The sequence below is a fragment of the Phlebotomus papatasi genome, chromosome 1, assembly GCF_024763615.1.
Source record: "Phlebotomus papatasi isolate M1 chromosome 1, Ppap_2.1, whole genome shotgun sequence".
Classification (NCBI taxonomy): Eukaryota; Metazoa; Arthropoda; class Insecta; order Diptera; family Psychodidae; genus Phlebotomus; species Phlebotomus papatasi.
Genome location: NC_077222.1, coordinates 4,607,431 through 4,628,143, shown reverse-complemented (window position 1 = coordinate 4,628,143; position 20,713 = coordinate 4,607,431). Strand labels below are relative to the sequence as shown.

The 20,713-nt window shown below is 35.6% G+C and overlaps 1 protein-coding gene across 1 annotated transcript in view; it reads right to left on the bottom strand.

Moving 5' to 3' along the window:
• The window catches only part of LOC129798512 (protein Wnt-2), a 57,135-nt gene extending 40,569 nt beyond the window's left edge, over positions 1-16,566 (bottom strand). The window contains exon 1 of the mRNA XM_055841708.1: positions 15,881-16,566. Within this exon, the coding sequence (XP_055697683.1) occupies positions 15,881-15,990 (110 nt within the window). The 5' untranslated portion in view covers positions 15,991-16,566. The remainder of the gene's footprint in view (positions 1-15,880) is intronic.
• Positions 16,567-20,713: the final 4,147 nt, after the last annotated feature.

Here is a 20,713-nt window from a genome sequence, read left to right as displayed (position 1 = left end):
AGGTAGCGAAAAATCTTGGTAAAGTTTTCAAAATTCTTTTTTTTCTGTATATATTTCCAAGATTATTTCCAATATTTCCAAGATTCAAATTTTCTAAACTTAAGTTTAACAAAATTTAACTAGTCATGTAGGATTTTAAAAATAAAGAGGACAACTCTTCCAGTTTGTTCGTTAAAACATTCTCCATAAGTTCTTTTTTTTATTTCCCAAGATCTGTAATAATTTTTTAAGTGTTTCCTCATTAAAGATTCTCAAAAATGTGAACGTTCTTTAACCAATTTATGCTAATAAAAATAAATTGTATGAAAAAATAGTTTTTTTACGGAAAACTACATTGCATTAGCTTTTTCACGGTAGAATATTATTGGAAAAACTCCTAGAAATTTTCCTGCACTCTGAAATTTCCTAAACTAACTAAGAAAAAGAATATATTATATTATACTTATGTGTTAAATATTACATCAAAGTTCAAGTTTTGAAAAATTGCTCAAATTTCCATAACCTAATCCTAAATTTGAAACCGGTTATAAATCGGTTAACCGGTTTCAGACCCTTCCAAAACCGGTTAACCGTCAATCCTAAAAACCCGGTTATTTGGAATCACTAGTCTGAAGCTCGTATAAGGGATGCTAGCTTCAGATCTTCCCCCTTTCATAATTCGACCCAAGGAGGACCCCTTCACTTCCTCTTAAAAACATATTTTTTTGATTAATTTCAAAAACGACTGCAACGATTTCTTATATTTTCGGATATGTCTTGGAGGTAGCCCAGATGAACATTTCATCTATGCACGCCTATGACCTAAAAAATAATTATCTTTAATTTTTTAAGGTCAATGTTTAACCACTTTGGAGGTCTTGTTTTTCGGTCGATTTGGTCAAATTTGAAATTTTTTGGTAGAGTCTCTTGAAATCTGTAATAAATCGATAACGTAACCGTAAATGACTTATCTTTCTTTAATTTACATTTTTATTTGTTCGTATATTGTAGCTCATGCGAAGATAGAGATCTCTGTCTCATGAGTTCAAGCACTCTGCAAAGCTGGGATGCTTTGATTTTCTTTTGCTTATCCACAAAATTTAGTTCAAAGAATTACTTGACACAAAATTAAAGATAATTTTTTGCTGTTACCTGGAATTGAACTTTCTCCATTTACAATATACATTTTAGACTAAACAAAATTCATGAAATCAATTTTTGTGATGCTTACAAGAAGAAGAAGAGTATGAAAGAGTGAGATAGTCATATGCAACACTTCCATCCTCTTCAAAAAGAACAGGATGGAAACTTTTCTTGAATGCATGTCTGACAAATACAGACAAATGCGTTTAAAAACTAGCGGCTACCGCCGTCTTAGCATTTCTTGGCTCAATTCCACAAAGCTACGATCTGATTCAGGACCATTCTATTAATAATCTTTCCTATTTAAATAATTTGTGGAATAGGCATTAAATGAAAAATCTTAAAGATCCTTAAAAGTTTGCTGAGAGTCTTCACATTTTTCAATTATGTTCACATTGTTGTATATTATAGAAGTTCCATAACCTATAAGCGCGCCCGTTTATCTTACTTATAGGATTCTACAAGACTTTAGGTAGAATAAAATTCTTAGTAGGTCGCCATTGTAACTATTTATAACACAGGGCTAAGGGATACAAAAAATTATAAATCAATATAAATTACCATTCTAATAAGTAGAACAACAATTAATTTTTGAAATCACAAATCCAGCATAATTGATTAAAGATTTTTAGCTTAATACCCCTCATTATAATAATAAAGCAAAAGCAATGCACTTTTTACTGGAAAGTACAAATATTTTAATTGATCCAATTATATTGTTTTCTTTCGATGCCCAACTAGACCTAACTGATCGATCTTCAAATGAATGATCACTGTGGAGTGCATCAAAAAAATTAATTAATGATGGAATTTTAAGGATGACTGATGGATTAATCTCAATATAGTCTTTGTGTGGCCATCAAAAAAGAATCTTGTAAGTCACACTCATGATTAATTTGCAATGGTCTGCTGAACTTATACTGAGAATTGCTTGATGATCGTGAGTGAAAGAATTACGTTATAAACCTGGGACACATTCAGGTGAACTGGACACTTTTTTTTTGCCCATTTGCCTTCTCACCACGAAAAAAATATTTGCATTCAACAAACCGTTTCGGACCACCAACTATCCGGAAATACTCACGAGAGTCCCCAAGAGTATCATGCAATAGAGCGCGAGATAAGCAAGACTAAAAAAAAAAAGTTAATGGGACTTTGGAATTAACAAATTTGTCCACAGGCATAAATTTTCATGTTAATATGGTTATTTTTAATTCAAATCACATCAGCAATTGGATCACAAATCTTGTCTCTGATGAGATCTACTGCGATAGCTTCTATTCTAATTAGCAAAAATTATGGGTGAGGTGTCTGAAAAACGGCCACACATGAGAATTGTGTCACTAATTTTTATTTCTTCCTGTTGCCGACGTTTTTGGGTGGACCCATTGAGCAATTACACAAATTTACACATACACTGTTCCTTTCACAAGTTTTTATTTTGTGTTTTATTTCTTTTTCACAAATTCCGCGGGATTTTCATTTGTAACACTCTTGCGAGAGATTTTTCCCGATTGGAGGCTTTTTGCAACGTCTCTGGGTTGTTTTTTTCGAAATTATCAGTACAACGCGAAACCGTTCGCACAGTTTGGTGGATAGATGAAAACTGAAAGAGGCGAAACACACCGGAGTCTTGGAAATATCAATTTTACCTTTTGTATTCGAGAGAGGCTCACAAACCAACCAGCTTCAGTAACACACAGAGCAACAAATGAAAATACACCAACCAAAAGAGATTTTTCACAATATACGCATTCTACAGCGGTGGGGATATTTGTATTTCCGATACTTTTTTTATTGAGGTCTTTATAAGATTTTCTTTACTAATTAATTTACAAAATTTTAGTTTAGAAAATAAAGATAAGCAAAGACCTAATGATGAGTTTTGAGAGATCTTGTACACAGTATAAATGTTGTGAGTTCGATTCCTCTTTAGGTCATTAGATCTTCTATCATTAAAAATATTTAAACTGTGATTTTGTTCCCACTAACTGAAAATTTGTGAAAGAAAAGTCGAAATGCTGGAAATTCTAAAGTCTTCAAAGAAGGGTTCACATGAATCAAAAAGATATCAAGGAAGTATGCTATTTTTTTTGGCCTGCGTGACCCACGCAACCCCTTAATTGAAAGCCATTATTAAGGTCTAATTTTACTGCTCGAACTCAAAGAGAGCAGTTATACACCCAGCGAAATTTAATTAAGAAACTTGCATAAAGTGGGTGGTGTGGGTCATGTGTAGATCCGATCAGCCTAAAATTTTTATGTACAATAAAGGCCTGTATAACAACGTTTTCTATGGTAGTGAGCAGGGACATGACATTTCCTATGTTTCCCATATGTTTCTAGCGAGCCGAAAAAACTTTTGAGTTTATTAACTGTTTTCTGTCATTGTAGAATGAATTAGCAAAAACTACTAATACATAATAAGAGCCAATTTAATAACGAAGAGGCAACCGAAAACCCTAAATTGGAAAGTTACGTAGTTTTGGAGATATCTCGTGAAATGTGTACGAAAACAGTGAAAAAATTACACTAAAACCGGTCGCATTTTTCAGAGCTAATGTCACCCCCCTGGTAGTGAGCCGTGCTCACTACCATCAGTGCATGCAGGAGAACCATTTTATGCAAATTTGGTCAAAACTATCGCTAAAATTAATTAAATTCACCACTAATTTTTTTATAAAAACCTAATGAAAATTTAAAAATATATATTTTTTGTATTCAATGCGGTCGTCTTTAGTCAAAATAACACACAAGAAGTGATTTGTTATGCTAACATATCTAGCTTCCTGAAGATGTGATCTCTCAACAAAATAACGCGTTTTATAATTGTTGTGAGCGCGGCTCACTACCATAGAAAAAGTTGTTATACAGGCCTATATTGTACATAAAAATTTTAGGTTGATCGGATCTACACATGACGAACACCACCCACTTTATACAAGTTTCTTAATTAAATTTCTCTGGTTGTATAATCGTATCTTTTTGACTTGTCGCACTTGTAGAGCTTAAACGGTAAGAGATATCGACTTCCAGTCTTGGATGACCACCAAAAAAAAAAAAAACAAAATCTCTAGACGTTTTTTCTTTCCCCTCCAAAACAATGTTCTTTTTGGTTTTTCTTAAAATTGGCCCAAGTTTTTTCAATGATTTTCGGATATGTTTTAGAGGTAGTCTAAGCTAACATTTTGTCCTAACATGACCGTAAAATTCGTCATTTTAAATTATTGAAGGTTGGAAGTCAACCACTTTGGAGGGACCACTTTTCAACTGATTGGGTTAAATTTGGATTTTTTGGAAAGGTATTGTAATTTCGAACCCGGCTGCATCGGTGTTCATCGGTAATGAACCGGTTAAGTACCGGTTTTTGGAATAATTTTACATCCCCTAAAAACCATTTTTTCCGGGTTTTCTCAAAATTGACCCATTCAATGATTTTCGGATATGTTTTAGAGCTAGTCCAGGCGAATATTTAGTCCAAACATACCTATAACCGGAAAATTCGTCATTTTGAATTATTGAAGATCAAAGGTCAACCATTTTGGAGGGCCCATTTTTCAACCAATTTGGTTAAATTTGGATTTTTTGGAAAAATATTGTAATTTCGAACCCGGCTGCATCGTTCTTCATCGGTAATAAATCGGTTAAGTAGGGTAAATATCCTAATTCAAAACCATTTCCAGACGCTTTAACTTTGACAGAAGATTTATCATATTAAGTTTTGCAAGTGTGCAAAATCTTGAGTTCAAACGTGAAACGTGCAAGTAAACGCTCTCAGTAAATCGCAAAATTACGCAGAATTACCTGTAATATCACAATAAATTTATCTGAAATAAGTGAATAAGAGTCTTGTGTTTCTGGCAAGTGTGAAGATTTTAAATTTTCCACAGTGAAAATCAGTGAAATTAAGTGATTTCTGAATTTTCCACCTTTGAGAGAAAAAGGCCTTGTGGACTTCTAGCAGGTTTTTTTTTTCCTCTTACTCTCTCTATTGAGTGCAGTTTGTTGATTTGTAGTGATAAGCTGAGCCGTATTGTGATTGCTGCTGGTGTGTGATTGAATTGCCAAAAGTAATCCAGACTGGTGTCTGGTGTATTGTGTGGCCCTCTGGATACAGTGTGGTGCTGTGTATAGCAACGCAGATCCTGAAGATTTGCTTTCTGGGGGTTTTGGAGGCAGCTGAGCGGGGTGATCATGCATGCACCCCGCATTCTCGGTACACAATCTTATTTAAATTGAAACAAGCAGATTTGTGCTGCCGTAAAGGTTTTTTTTCTCTCTCTCTCACCAGTGGTATTTCTCGGGGAATATTCTCTGGGCCTTGTAATTTGTCTTTGGGGTATTATCACCGGCTGCTCTCTTCGGTTATCGCCCCTGTGTGCGTGATTCTCAGCTGATCTCTTTGCTGGGCTCCTTTTGGCTGCAGCACTGTGCAGTACTTGGTGTCGCAGTCTTATTGGAGTTTGTATTTTGTGTGGAGGACTGGTGGCGACAGCGCGGGGTGACTTGCCTTTCACCCCGCTTTCCTGGTACAACACTTTAATATATTAAAAAAAAAAACCTGAGCTCTTGGTTGTGCTGCCTTGTGTTTTTTTTTTCTATCACCCATCTGATTCAGGGTTAATTTCGTGGCGATCATGCCTGCTGAGCGGTGCGGGCTATGCGCTTCAATTATCGATCGCAGACACGGTTCTGGGGTAGCCTGTGCTGGATCCTGTGGAAGGTACTACCACGTGCGGTGCACCGATCCCCCTCTTGCTCCTGCTTCTGTGAGTCAGGTGCAATTTGGAAACACGCCTTGGCTTTGCAGACTTTGTATGGATAACAGCAGGAATGGCTCTTCTTTGGGAGGACAGAATCGGTCTGGAGGTGCACTTCCTGATGAGTCCAGATCTGCTGAGCTGTCGATGGGATCTCTGTTAGCCCGAGTGAATAGAGTTGAGAGTCTGTGTGAGGCTCTCATTGAGGAAAATAAAAGTCTTCGATCGCAATTAGCACAGTGTCTTGGCTTTGGTACTCGTATCCGGGCCATTGAACTGCGGCTGGACTCCGTGGGTTCTTGGTCTATGTTTACGCCAAGGCCCTCCCTTGGACCTCATTTGATCGGAGACAGGCTGGAGTCAACGATGCTGTATGAGCGTGGTTCTCATGGTGGCGATGGATGCCTTCCCGGGATGAGGAATGGACCTGAATCTGGTTCTAATGGAGTCATTGCCCTAGGGTCAAACGTCTCGGGTGCTGTGAATGATGTCGTCCCTACTGGAATTGAGGGTGATGTGGATGATGCAGTTGCTCCCTCGTTGAGACCTGGCCTTACTGTTGTGCCTTCTTGTGCGGGGCGTGTTGCGGGGGATCTTGTCGGTCCTCAATTGAACCGCGAGGATGGTGCACCCGTGCCTACTGGTAGAGTTGCTGGTCGCTGGCCAGTTGTGATGGGTCGAGCTAAACTCTCGAATGGTTTACCAACGGTTCGGAGATTTCGATGGCTCTTTCTGGCGGGATTTTCGCGTGAAGTTACTGCTGAACAACTGAGTCTAAGAATGTCGGAAAGGCTGGCATCCAAGCGGAGTCCTAGATGCATCTGCTTGACTTCTAATGCCCCAGCTACTAGGAAAAGTGCTTCTTTCCGTGTGGCACTCACGGAAATTGAGTTTGAGCAGGCCTCATGTGCAGATTTCTGGGAGGAGGGTATTTTGGTTAAGCCCTTTCTTTTCCGTGGGGGAGGCCGGGCAGCGCGGCCTGAGACGAATCCCTTGCCCTCGGACCGCGTCGCTGGGGCCCTGCCTGATCTCGCCACCGAGAACTGCGATTAGTAGTCTTGGGGCCGTGTCGCCGAGCCCGCTGCCTTCCACTGATGATGACTCTTCTCCTGTGTCTGCTGGATTGTGCTCTCTTTTGGTTTCTTCTGTTTCCTCTTCTGCATCACACGATAATCATCCTAATTTGAATCAATTTTCTTCAAATTGCCTAAACATCTTACATTTGAATGTGCGCAGTCTTCGATGTCATTTAGATGAAGTGCGGCTGCTGTTGTGTGGCTCCTCGGTTTCGGTACTCTGTCTCACGGAGACCTGGCTGGATGAATTCGACACTGATCGTTCTCTTTCGGTGACTGGGTTTAGGCTTTTTAGACGGGACCGTGGTTTTGGTAGGGGTGGCGGAGTTGCCGTTTATGTCTCTCGAAGCATCTCTGTTCAATTACTTAATTCCGGAAATCTAGAGCGGCTAGAGTTTCTGATGCTGTCATTAAACATTCGTAATCGTATTATGGTGGTGGCTGTATTATACTTTCCACCCCCCGTCATATCAATTAATCCACTTTATAATTTTATGAATCATTTAGATAATGTTGAACACTTTGTTATCACAGGTGATTTCAATATCAACCTCTTATCGTCAACTCCAATTTCAAGAGAGTTCAGTCACCTTGTTACATCCTATAGCCTCTGCTACCCCCCCTTTGCTCCTACTCGTAACTTGGCTCTGCTTGACCTTTTCCTGGTGAGGGAAAATGATAACTCCTTTATTATAAATTCTGGACAACGATCTTTGCCAGACATCTCTGATCACGATTTAATTTTCATTTCTCTTAATATTCCTTTTGCCCGCGAGCCTCTTGAATTCACTGAAGTGCGATCTCTTAATAAAACTGATTGGGATGCACTAATCGCCGATGCTGCTCAACTCAACTGGAACTTTTTAAATTTTATTCCTGCAATTTCTGATCGTCTTCAATACTTTAATTCTCTAATTACTTATCTTTACGAAAAGCACGTTCCAACTATTAAGGTTCTTGTGCCTCCTAAGTCCGCTCCATGGCTTAACTCTGGAATTCTTGCAAAATCTAGGGAACGCGATAGGAGTTACAGGAGATGGCGTCGTTCTCGGTCTGAAGGCGATCTCATCAGGTATCGTAGTTTGCGTCGCTCTGTTCAGAAAATGATCAAATCGTCCAAAAAATCGTACTTTTCTCGCCAGTTGGACCCTGATCTTCCAGCCAAAAAGTTGTGGAAAAACATTGGTCAGTTGGGAATTACTGCAAAACAGTCTAATGATAGCCCTGTGAATTTTACGGCTGATGATTTAAATAAATTCTTTGTTAGTAGTTCTAGTTCCTTGTCTCCTCTCCAGTCAGTGGGCACTCATGTTCATGACATGTACTTCTCCTTTAGGTGCGTGGATTCCTTTGAGGTGTACTCGGCCTTTGGTAAGGTTAATTCTGATGCCTGTGGACACGACGGCATACCCATAAGTTTTCTTAAAGCGCTTTTTGATATCACTCTTTCTCACATTTGTGACTTATATAATGCATGCATTACATTTTCCTTTTTTCCTGATGAGTGGAAACACGCTATTGTCACCCCGATTCCGAAAACTTCTAAGCCTACACAAGTTAGTGATTTCCGACCCATCAGTATTTTGCCCTGTCTATCTAAACCGTTTGAACACATCTTAAAAATGCAGATTGAGGAACATTTGAGTAAGTGTAACTTGCTCTCAAATTTTCAATCTGGGTTTCGAAAATCTCACAGCACCATTACTGCGTTGTTGCGAGTGAATCACGATCTCAGTATCGCACTTGACAGGAAGCAGTTTGCACTCTTAATCCTTTTAGATTTCTCCAAGGCTTTTGATAGCATTGATCATTCTCTTTTTCTTTTCAAACTTCATTCCTCTTATTTATTTTCTTCTACGAGTGTTAAGTTAATTGAGTCGTACTTAGTTGGGCGATCTCAGTCAGTCAATTATAATGGCATAATTTCCTCTCCATTAGCACTTCTTAAAGGTATAGGCCAAGGATCAGTTCTTGGCCCCCTCTTTTTTTCTATGTATATTAATGACTTAGCTATCACATTACAAAATTGCAATATTAATTTTCACTTTTATGCTGATGACCTCCAAATATACTGCTTTGGTGATCTAACTTCCCCTGATGCTTGCTTTGCTAAGGCTAATGCTGCATTGGTACTTATTTCCACTTGGGCAAGTAATAATACTCTCCTCCTCAACCCGACGAAGTCTCAGGCATTGCTGATTGCGAGTGGAAGATTACGTCCCAATTCCCATCCTCTTTGGCTCAATGGTGAGGCCATTCCCTACGTCCACAAAGCTAGAAATCTTGGAATCATTTTCAATGATTCATTGGCTTGGGACGACCACGTTTCCTATATAAGTAAAAGAATTAACTTTTCCTTATTTACTCTTCGAAGACATCAGTTCTTCACTCCTCAGGGCATTCGACTGCTTCTTGTTCGTGCCCTTCTCGTTCCTCTCTTCTCCTACGGTGCTGAACTATTTTTCTCTTGTGACGCTGCATCAATGCGTCGCCTCGTAATCACTTTTAATAATTGTATACGCTATATATTTAATCTTCGTCCTTATGATCATGTATCTCCTTATTATACTCAAGTTCTTGGAACCACTTTGCCTCTTTTCCTACAATCACGTGCTGTGGACTTTCTTTGCCGTCTTCTTAAAAGTCGTCAGCCTGGTTATCTGACGGAGTTCCTAGTGCCGGGTCCTTCTGTTAGGTCTTCGTGCCTCGCCGTGCCGAGATCGGGGAGCCGCATTCTTCACAATTCCCTCTTTGTTGAGGGAGTTATTCTCTGGAATGAACTTCCTAGAGAAGAGAAACGGCGGCTTATCCAAACCTTTTTGGCGCCGTAGTCTTGCTTTCTTATTTTGATTTTTTTTCTCGTTTTCTGGTCAGGAAGATTTTTTTTTCTCTTTAATGATGCAGATGGCTTATACAACCTGAGAAGGAGTTTTCCACCGTTTTACTCTGGAGTAGGTTGGTCACCAACACTCAGACGCCGGTGGGCGCAATAGAATACTTCCTGACCACATTCATTTATTTATTTATTTGTTCTATTTATATGTATCTCTGGAATTTTTTTTGTGTATTAAGCTTTCAAGAGTGCAAGCTCAAAAGCAATATATTAAATAAATCAAAAAAAAAAAAAAAAAAAAAAAAAAAAAAAAAAAAGTTTATATTTTTCTGAAGAAAATTACATAAATTAGTTCCTTAACTCTTCTAGAATGTTACTGTTTAGTGAAAATTCTTTATTATAATATGAAAACTTCTTAAATACAAGAAAAATACACGAGTGCAAAATGCTTCTATTGGAAACAAATTAATCCAAATGGAGACAAGGGAAAGTTTCTAATTGGAGACAAACAGTGTAAGTGAAACCGCGACCAAAAGCTTCTAAAACCCTGTTCAGTTGCTCTTAAGTATAGGATTTGTTCTTATTCCTGGTCTTTTCTCCTTACCCATCTGAGACAATCAGAAAATCTCTTAAAAAAATCATATTTCCGGTATTTCCAATTGACGCATTTGCAGACACTTCAGAAAAACCCTTTTTGTTCACAAAATCGGTAATTATTTAAGTTGAAAACTTCACGTACCGTTAACAATAAAGATTAGTAAGGTAAAGTACCCTTACTCGACCGGGTTCCTCTATTCGACCGGTGGGTCAATTTTTGAATATTTGATGGTGAATTTCATCAATTTCTATGAATTTGTCACTGATTCGTATTATTTAAAGAATAATTGAGCTATTAATGTTAAATCATACACAAAATATTATACAAATATAATTAAATTGAATAAATAAATCTACCGGTCGAATAGAGGAACCGGTCGAATAAAGGGTACTTTACCTTACTTAATTTCACAGAATTCTGCCAAAAATATTGCATATATGTAAAAAAAAAAAAATAAAGAACAATCATTCTAATGTGTTTTTCATTAGAAAACATGGTTGATTGATGAAAAATTCGGTGAAAACGTACACTTTCAATTTTTCTGAGAAATTTATAAATTAATATTTGTGAATATGAAAGGATTTTCGCTTTATTCGGAGCAAAATTAACTAAATAATGAAACTGAGGTATAGAAAATATATAAATAAAAATTTAATACTGTATTTATCATGGAAAAAAATGATGTTTTCATTTGGAGTAGCGAAAAGTTTCCATTTGGAGCAGGCTTTGAATTAGCTTAATTTACCCTACCGATTTTTTGATTTTCAAATGCTTTTGTGATTTATGAAGCAATTTAATCACCAGTAGATCAGTAAACACCAAAAGATCATGCGAGAAACTAATACACTGTGAGCTCTATCTCGTGAGTTCGAGCATTCCGCAAAGCTGGGATGCTTTGTTTCTTGTTAGTGTGTACTTTTTTCTTGATTTCTGCCACTCTATCGTCTGTCCTTAACATTCTTGTAGCCAGTGTAATTTCAAGAGATATCCATGGAGTTTTCAAAGTGTGCTGCAAAGACGAGATGGGGGGAAATGTATATCGATTGGGGATCAAATTGCGCGATATTGGCGATTTAAACGTATACGCCATGGAAGAAAATTTCAATCCAGAGATTTAAGGTAATTCAACACTGAAAGAAAATTCAATTTCTTTTCTTAATTAATTACTGTATTTAAAGCACCTTCATAAACTTCATAAAGTTCAACCTTTTGATGATGTTTTTTTTGCCTGGAATTCTGCGAGGATTTTTTTTTACTTCTGCAATCCAGCCAATTATTAGCTGATGAAGTAAAACATCTCAAATTCCCTTCAATAAAATCATGTTTATGGGGTTGTTCTTCAATTCTTTTCAAAATTCCTTATTCAATAGTGCTAATGTCTGCAATTGTATTTCCGGGGCGGAGAAATGGTTTTTTTCTGGAGTTTGTCCTGAGAATTTTTATAGAGCAAAACCAGCCAAATTGGTTTTTGTCCAAAAATACTTCTATTATTTGTTGGTGGATAAAAAGTGTGTTAATTTTTGCCATTACTATCGTCTTTTTGTCTCGTCACATTTGAAAGTACAATATTTGCAGAAAATCAAGCAAGAGAGCTTATTTACCGACAATTTACACATATAACGTGGACACGACAAATAAAGTGAAGCCGGAGGAGGTTTTCTGAAAGACGAAGAAGGGTTTAAAAAGATGTAGAATAAATTGTTTAAAGGTTGTTAACAAATCACATCTCAATTCCCACATTGAAATGGCTCTGGGTGTCTGGAATTTTCTGCCATGGTGCAATTTAAGAGGTAAATGATGGAAAATTGATCAATGAGTAATTTATAGGAGAAGAGAGGTAGATTCAATTGAGCCTGAAGACTCAACAATTGACTCCAACTCTCTTTCTTCTTCGACATTCTCTGCAGATCTTCTGCATTGAAGATCACTCCAGGCTCTAAACTTTGACTTTTTAACTTCATTGGCCAATATTTACACTTGGGAAATTCTCTAAGGCCATTTAAATTGTTTCTTGATGAGAAATATGCTTCATTGTCGACAAATTGTTTACTTAAAGCAAGATTTATGGGTATGTTTTAATTTTAGGGAAATTTTCAATTGGGATTTCTAATATAAAACTTGCTGGTCTTCAGAATTTAGTCCTTCAAATAAATTTTTCATCTTAGGTTTTAATATTCATTAAATCGTTCTTTAGTGTTTCGTCTTTAGGCTTGAGTCGTCATTGATTATTTTCGTCTTCTATATTTTTCTTCTTCATCTTCTACAGAACAATTGGTACATTTCGTTTCTAAAATGTTCGTTTAGTATTGTTACAGGAATTTCGTCTCTTAACATTTCGTCTATGATTTTTCGTCTTTAAATTGTTCGTTTTCTCTGTTTCAAAAAACTTATTTTTGGACTGATTTTCAGTATTTCGTCTTCAATAATTCGTCTTTGAACTGTTCGTCTTCAGTATTTCGTCTTCAATAATTCGTCTTCAATAATTCGTCTTCAAACTGTTCGTCTTCAGTATTTGGTCTTCAGTAATTCGTCTTCGAACTATTCGTCTTCAATAATTCGTCTTTGAACTATTCGTCTTCAATAATTCGTCTTTGAACTATTCGTCTTCAGTATTTCGTCTTCAATAATTCGTCTTCAAACTGTTCGTCTTCAGTATTTCGTCTTCAATAATTCGGCTTCAAACTGTTCGTCTTCAGTATTTCGTCTTCAATAATTCGTCTTTGAACTATTCGTCTTGAATAATTCGTCTTTGAACTATTCGTCTTCAGTATTTCGTCTTCAATAATTCGTCTTCGAACTATTCGTCTTCAATAATTCGTCTTTGAACTTTTCGTCTTTAATAATTCGTCTTTGAACTGTTTTTCTTCTGTATTTCGTCTTCAATAATTCGTCTTTGAACTCCTCGTCTTCAGTATTTCGTCTTCAATAATTCGTCTTTGAACTGTTCGTCCTCAATAATTCGTCTTTGAACTGTTCTTCTGTATTTCGTCTTCAATAATTCGTCTTTGAACTCCTCGTCTTCAGTATATCGTCTTCAATAATTCGTCTTTGAACTATTCGTCTTCAATAATTCGTCTTTGAACTATTCGTCTTCAATAATTCATCTTTGGACTATTCGTCTTCAGTATTTCGTCTTCAATAATTCGGCTTCAAACTGTTCGTCTTCAGTATTTCGTCTTCAATAATTCGGCTTCAAACTGTTCGTCTTCAGTATTTCGTCTTCAATAATTCGTCTTTGAACTATTCGTCTTGAATAATTCGTCTTTGAACTATTCGTCTTGAATAATTCGTCTTTGAACTATTCGTCTTCAGTATTTCGTCTTCAATAATTCGTCTTCGAACTATTCGTCTTCAATAATTCGTCTTTGAACTTTTCGTCTTTAATAATTCGTCTTTGAACTGTTTTTCTTCTGTATTTCGTCTTCAATAATTTGTCTTTGAACTCCTCGTCTTCAGTATTTCGTCTTCAATAATTCGTCTTTGAACTGTTCGTCCTCAATAATTCGTCTTTGAACTGTTCTTCTGTATTTCGTCTTCAATAATTCGTCTTTGAACTCCTCGTCTTCAGTATATCGTCTTCAATAATTCGTCTTTGAACTAATCGTCTTCAATAATTCGTCTTTGAACTATTCGTCTTCAATAATTCATCTTTGGACTATTCGTCTTCAGTATTTCGTCTTCAATAATTCGTCTTCGAACTGTTCGTCTTCAGTATTTCGTCTTCAATAATTCGTCTTTGAACTATTCGTCTTCAATAATTCGTCTTCGAACTGTTGGTCTTCAGTATTTCATCTTCAATAATTCGTCTTTGAACTATTCGTCTTCGAACTGTTCGTCTTCAATAATTCGTCTTTGAACTCTTCGTCTTCAGTATTTCGTCTTCAATAATTCGTCTTTGAACTCTTCGTCTTCAGTATTTCGTCTTCAATAATTCGTCTTGAACTGTTCGTCTTCAATAATGAGTCTTTGAATTGTTTTTCTTCTGTATTTCGTTTTCAATAATACGTCTTTAAACTGTTCGTCTTCAATAATTCGTCTTTGAATTGTATTCTGTATTTCGTCTTCAATGATACGTCTTTAAACTGTTCGTCTTCAGTATTTCGTCTTCAATAATTCGTCTTTGGACTATTCGTCTTCAGTATATCGTCTTCAGAAATTCGTCCCCCAACATTTCGAATTTTCACGAAATAAAAGAAAACAATCAATCAATTGATGGGTATGAAAAATTTTTGCACGTTATCTTTCAATCGGTCACGTGATCACTCAACCAAGTGATCAAGCGAGATTTTCTGTCGAAGGGATCTTAAGAAAAAATTAGATGGCTTTTCACAGAGTATTTTACCACGCCCACCTAATTAAAAATTCACTCACTACTCAAGACTCAATGGAGATTGTAAAGAGTTTGTGGTGATCGTGTTTTTTATTCTTCCTCCAATGGATGTGGCTTATGAGACTCATTTCCCGCGCATATCGCACTCTCTCGTTTAGATGAGATTGCCACCAATCGACTTGACGATCACACTGCTACAAGATCATCTCGCCAGATGATCACGAGTTGAATGTGGGAGGAGGAGGGGATACTAACCTCCTCTCCTCACGATCGTGCGTGTGCATATGATGATTTTTTTTTGTGAAGCCAGAAAAATTGCATCTCTGGATTTCACAATTGGAAAATTTATTATTGCATGAGTCATTCGAGATCTTCGCAGGAAGTGATTTGAGGTCTGAGAGTGATTCATATAGTTTCTAAGCCAAGTTTCTCTATTCTCTTAAGTAATCTCATAATAAAACCATGATGATTAAGTTTTTAAAATTAAATAATACGTGCGAAAAAATTATTTAAATTAATTATGAAATGAGATTAGAGATCGGTTATCCGAGACACATACCAGGAAGCCATAAAAAAACATCAAGAAACTTATTCAATGTGTCACTGTATTTTTTTTTGCTGTACAATTCCCAAGTCAAATAACAATTTTTATTTATTTTTCTATATTACGTTTCGTTTTCGATTGAGAGAAAATTATGCACATCCATCTTTCACGTAAGCAACATTTGAATGTATCATAATAGCTATTACTTTTATGATATGTGTCTCGGCTTAGTTTTTTTCTCTATAAAACTACGAGGAAATATTTTTCTTAATTAATCGCTTTATAATATTAAAGGTAAAAATTTAGAAAAAAATAAAAATTTAGACAAAAAAAGGTTAGAGGTAAAATTCGAATTCATTGTATCTGGTATGTGTCTACGCTCACAATTTTTTATTGTTAATTTTACGTTTTCTTCCTAAACTTTTTTGCAATCTTAAGAAATTATGCCCATAGTAAAAGCGTCTAAAAAAATAATAATTTAAATTTAAATACTTTTGTATTATTAAAAAAAAAAAAACTAAAATTAGTTTTTTAAGCTTCCAAGTTCCAAGTGCTTCTTGTTTAAGAAGAATAAATTTAAAAAATAACTACATGGTTAGATAAGGAACATAACTTACATGAATATGATTAATGATGAGTGGATTATCATCTTAATTATCCCAAGTGAGTGGATGAGGAGAGCACGAGAGTGGTTTGGGAAGCTGTGAATCAAATTCCAATTCGTCATCAATTTGTATGTTTCTCCTCCATCTATTTGCACTCCAATCGAGATTTAATCGGGTCCAAATCCAAGACGATGAAGAGTCCAAGAAGGTGGCTCAAGAGGCACCATACATTTGTTGGTTTTTGTTAATGATGATCCGCTCTTGGGAGCTAATTTTTTTTTTCCTACACATCCATCTCGCATTTATGGTGAGTTTTCGATGCCTCCGGACAAATTGATGATGGTTCTTTTTGGCCAGGGCCACTATCAAAAAGTGGCTATTAAGTCTTCTCCCAACTCTCTTCTCTTTACTCTCCTATTAAAGAAATATATCGATGATTTAGGGCAATAAATTCAATCTCATTCCCTCGCTCCTTCTTCTCCAGCACAGAAAAATTCTAATTCTCCTCTGAGAATGGTATACTTTTTACTTGGATGCTTCTTGATTTTTTTCTTGCTCCCAGAACCACTAAAAATTCCACAGCAAATCACTTTTTCTCTGCAGATAGGTTTTAATAGGGAATTGTCAGCCTCTTTGGAGAGATGCAACTTTGAGCTCAAGAGAAAATCGTCGCGATTCACAGAGATCTTCGAGAAACTAAACCAACTTCTTGACTTCATCTTAGACGTGAGGTTTTATCTTGATAAAAGACAAAAAGAGGGACATCTCCTGTTGATTTTAATGTAGAAAAAAATCGTGTTTACACCAGAGATTATCTTGTTTCTCGCTAGAAGAAATTATAAGTGATAGAGGCGATAGACCCTGATGAACTTACGGTAGCTGAGATTGTGTTTTTCTTTCAAAGTACTTTGCAAAATACTTTTAAAAGAAATGGAAAAATTTGGGGATAAAAAATATTTACGTACGGTTTTTTTTTGCAAATTTAAGTTCTTAATCCCTTCAAAGCTACCTGAGTAAGGAAACCTCATCATAATCCTAAGCATAAGGCTATTACAGCTTAACACTGCTCTTTATTTTGCCCATCATAATTAGTTTGAGTTTAGAAGACCTTTTACCAGAAAATGTATTCACTAAATTGAAAATCCTCGACCCTTAAGTACCTCGAGTAAGGGAAGTATAAGAAGAGATCCGACCTCCGACTTTATACTAACTTCCTTAGAACCCGAATTATTTTTGTAATTAGAACATTATTATTGAAAATTTACTGCTCTGCAAATTTCCTAAAGCCGTTTTCCTCTAACTAGAAGAAAAGTGTAATTTTCGAGCACGTTTTCCATTTTTTTTTTCACTAAAATGACAAAATCAGAGAGATACAGAAATCCTCAACAGGTTACGCTCGTGAATTACCTTTCAGATATCGTATCCGCGACAATTTGTCATATGACATTGTCATATCGTTACAAGATTCCCCTGCAGATTAGTTTTTGTCTGGTGACTAGTTTATAGTATATTTTATAAAGATATTATTTTTTCCTCGCCTGCTTAAAAGAAGGGAAAATGCTTCGGAATAATACAAAATGGAGTGTTGTACGAGATAATTGGTTTTGGTCGTAGCTAAATTTACTATATTAATCACGCAATCGACAATCGAAAAAGACAGTAATCAGTTGTGACTGGTTACGTTCAAGAATTTGACCTCTGATCTAAATAAAATGATGTATCTTATTAACATACAATGGCGACAAGATAAATAGCACAGTTTACACACTGTAATATATGTTTTAGATTTCGAAAAAATATGCTTTTAAATGTTCAAAGTAATAATAATAAATGAACTTTTATGTAAATACATAAAACCTGAAAGTTTTATCAAGAAATTTAGTTCGGTAAAAAATTCTTGAAATGGCACGGCACATATTAAGGGAACAACATAAATAGCATACCCTATAAGAAGTGATAGTTTTTGGTTTCTAATCCAATTAACAACTTACGAATTTTAGTTGCAAATTAAATTTGGATTAATTAGTATTTAATTAAGTATCTTTTGGAAAAAAATATGCGATTTTGGCAACGAAAGATCATTAAGGAAATCAGGATTTAGCACATTCGAGAGATTTATTTTGTGGTCAATCTTTTCCTTTAAATTCAACAGGATTGAGGTCCTTAGACTATCCTGGCCATTTCAGAAGGTCAATTTTTGTTCTGATTGAACCACTTTTAAAAACTCTTGGCAGTGTGTTCAAGATCATTAACTTGATTAAGACTTAAAAACCGAAAGCAAATTCTTTTCGATGTTGAAATACATGTCTTGTGAAAAAGATATCCTTGTAAACAAATTGGTTTATATTGCCTGATCCCCTGATCGGATATTTCATATACAGACCATACGCCACTTTGCAAAAATTAACCCCATTACTATAAAATTTCTACCGCTACGTTTTACGTTCTTAGTTATGTATCAAGGACAAAATTCTTGACTTTTGAGACATATAATATTTTTTTATGTCATATCCAGTGATATTAAACAGTAATACATTGGGTCAAAGAATATTATTCCAGAATTACTGGTGCTCTACATATGCTCTTTAACAAAAATCAAACAACAGGTACGGTTTTGTTTGAACAAATATTAAATAGTTATCATTTTTATTTACAATGAGCATTATATTTTCTAAAAAAAAATAAAGCATGATCAGGTGTCCTAAAGATTGATATTATCATAAAACATCAAAATAGGAAAATAGCTGGAGTGTGCTATTTATCGTGTCGCCACTGTATGTTTGAATTTTCAATTTACCTAAAACGCAGAAAATAAAATAATAAGCTTGTTATATGATAAATAATATTTATAGGATAATTTGTCTCAAGCGAGATAGTTTGAAATGCTGGACAAAGCAGTGTGGAATGTGAGACACCTCCTTAAAAACTTGATAATAAATCAATTAAAAATTTCAATTTTAGATAAAAAGATTATTAAACCTATTTTTGTAATTATTTGAGAAGAACAAATTATGACTATTGAATCCGAATCAATTCATTTATTCACCACAAAAAAAAACAGAATATTTCTAAGTTCGTGGTAGAAGTAAAATATAAATATTTAGAAAAAAATCATTATACCCAACGCACAATAAATTTTGTTTGCAAACATGTTTTCAAAATTTCATATGAGGGAGAGCGAGATGACTAGATCTAGATCTCACTCACTCTCATTGAAATGTCAAAAACATGTTTACAAAACAAAAGTTATTGTGCGCTGGACATTAAGAAAAAACTATGTTTATTGAGAAAGAGATCAGGAATATTCGTTAAAAAAAAACAAAATGGAAAAAACGAAAATTTCGAATTTTTGTTTTGACTACTTTTGCTCCACGCGGAATACGATCTGCTAGGGTGTATGGTGTATAGATAATATTTTGCATATATTACGGCATTTCTGTAAATTATTCAAAAGAAATCTCCTACAGGATGCAAATCTTCTGGATGTATAATGCCATTTTACGCAGTCTCCTTCAATCCAAAAAATGTGCATGATCCCGGGACTCCCTATATGTTTTCTAGAACTCTGCTGGATTTTTCTCCTTTATCCAGGGGCCTATATACATTTCATTTTTCCATACGTTTTTGCATAGAGGGACAGAAGACTATTGGCAAGTTTTTTCCTAAAGAGAATTGACTTCTGAGTCTGATATATTTCGAAATCGTGCATTAAAAGCTATCTGAAAATAGATATTTTTTAATGGTCGCCGAAATAATACAAGACCTGAGGAAATTTGTTTAAGTCATCTGCAAAATTTTTACAAGGAAAAGTGAAAAAAAGCTTCACTTTTTATTAGACTTGATGGGTCCCTGCCTTATCCTTTATGTACGGGGTATTCCGGGATTATGTACTTCTAGTACTTTTATACTGGGATTAGGCCGTTTACGCAAAGACAATTTTTTTGTCTATTGTGAGCTTGGTATTTTTAGGAAATCCTTTTTGAAATTACTCCTAAATGTATGCAATTTTTTCTAATCGGTCTGAGAGGTCTGAGAGCATTTCTTGGAGCAGTATATAAAATCGACGGTTTCATTCCATACTATTCTATCTCAGAGTGACAACTTTTGTCGATTTCTTATGCTGCCCGTGTAATTTTATTTCGAAAAAATTGAATATCTCGTTACGCGAACGTCGGATGACCCCGAAATTTGCACCAGTTGTAGAAACTAGTTCCAGGAACAACATACCTCTCGGAGTACAGTAGACTCTTCGATATCCGGCTGACTGGGGGACAAAATGACATTTAGGTTTTTTGAATGATCAACGGTTTTTCTATTTTGTGCAGTGTGAATTTATTTTCTGTCTGACAAAGAAAAAGAGAATTTTCTTCATGGTGTGCTTATGTTTCATTTTTTATCACAATTATGTATTAAAGACTTCGATACAATGTTAATAATACTTTAATTCACTCTGGACAAACTTCATGTTTAGTGAAAATAATTTTGAATATATCAATTGCCAGTGTTTGGCAGCTGTCACCCGGATATCGAAGTGCTGGATATCGAAGAGTCTACTGTAATATAATTCTAGGATTCTAGGTCGACTTAAAATAGTACGGAAGGGATCCGTCGAAATTATCCTACGTGAATCCAAATTTTCTAGGTATTATGATGCTATTTCGCGCGGTTTTTTCTATGTTCACGCGGTTTTATAATAAGCGTGATGAGCACTTCGACAAAGTATAAGCCCAATCTGGAGAATTATTATTCCGCAAAGACCACAGTGGATGGCATTATAAAGAGTCTCATCTAATAAAACGGCTCATTCATGAACTGAGGCTTCTTGATAATAAAATTACGCACAAG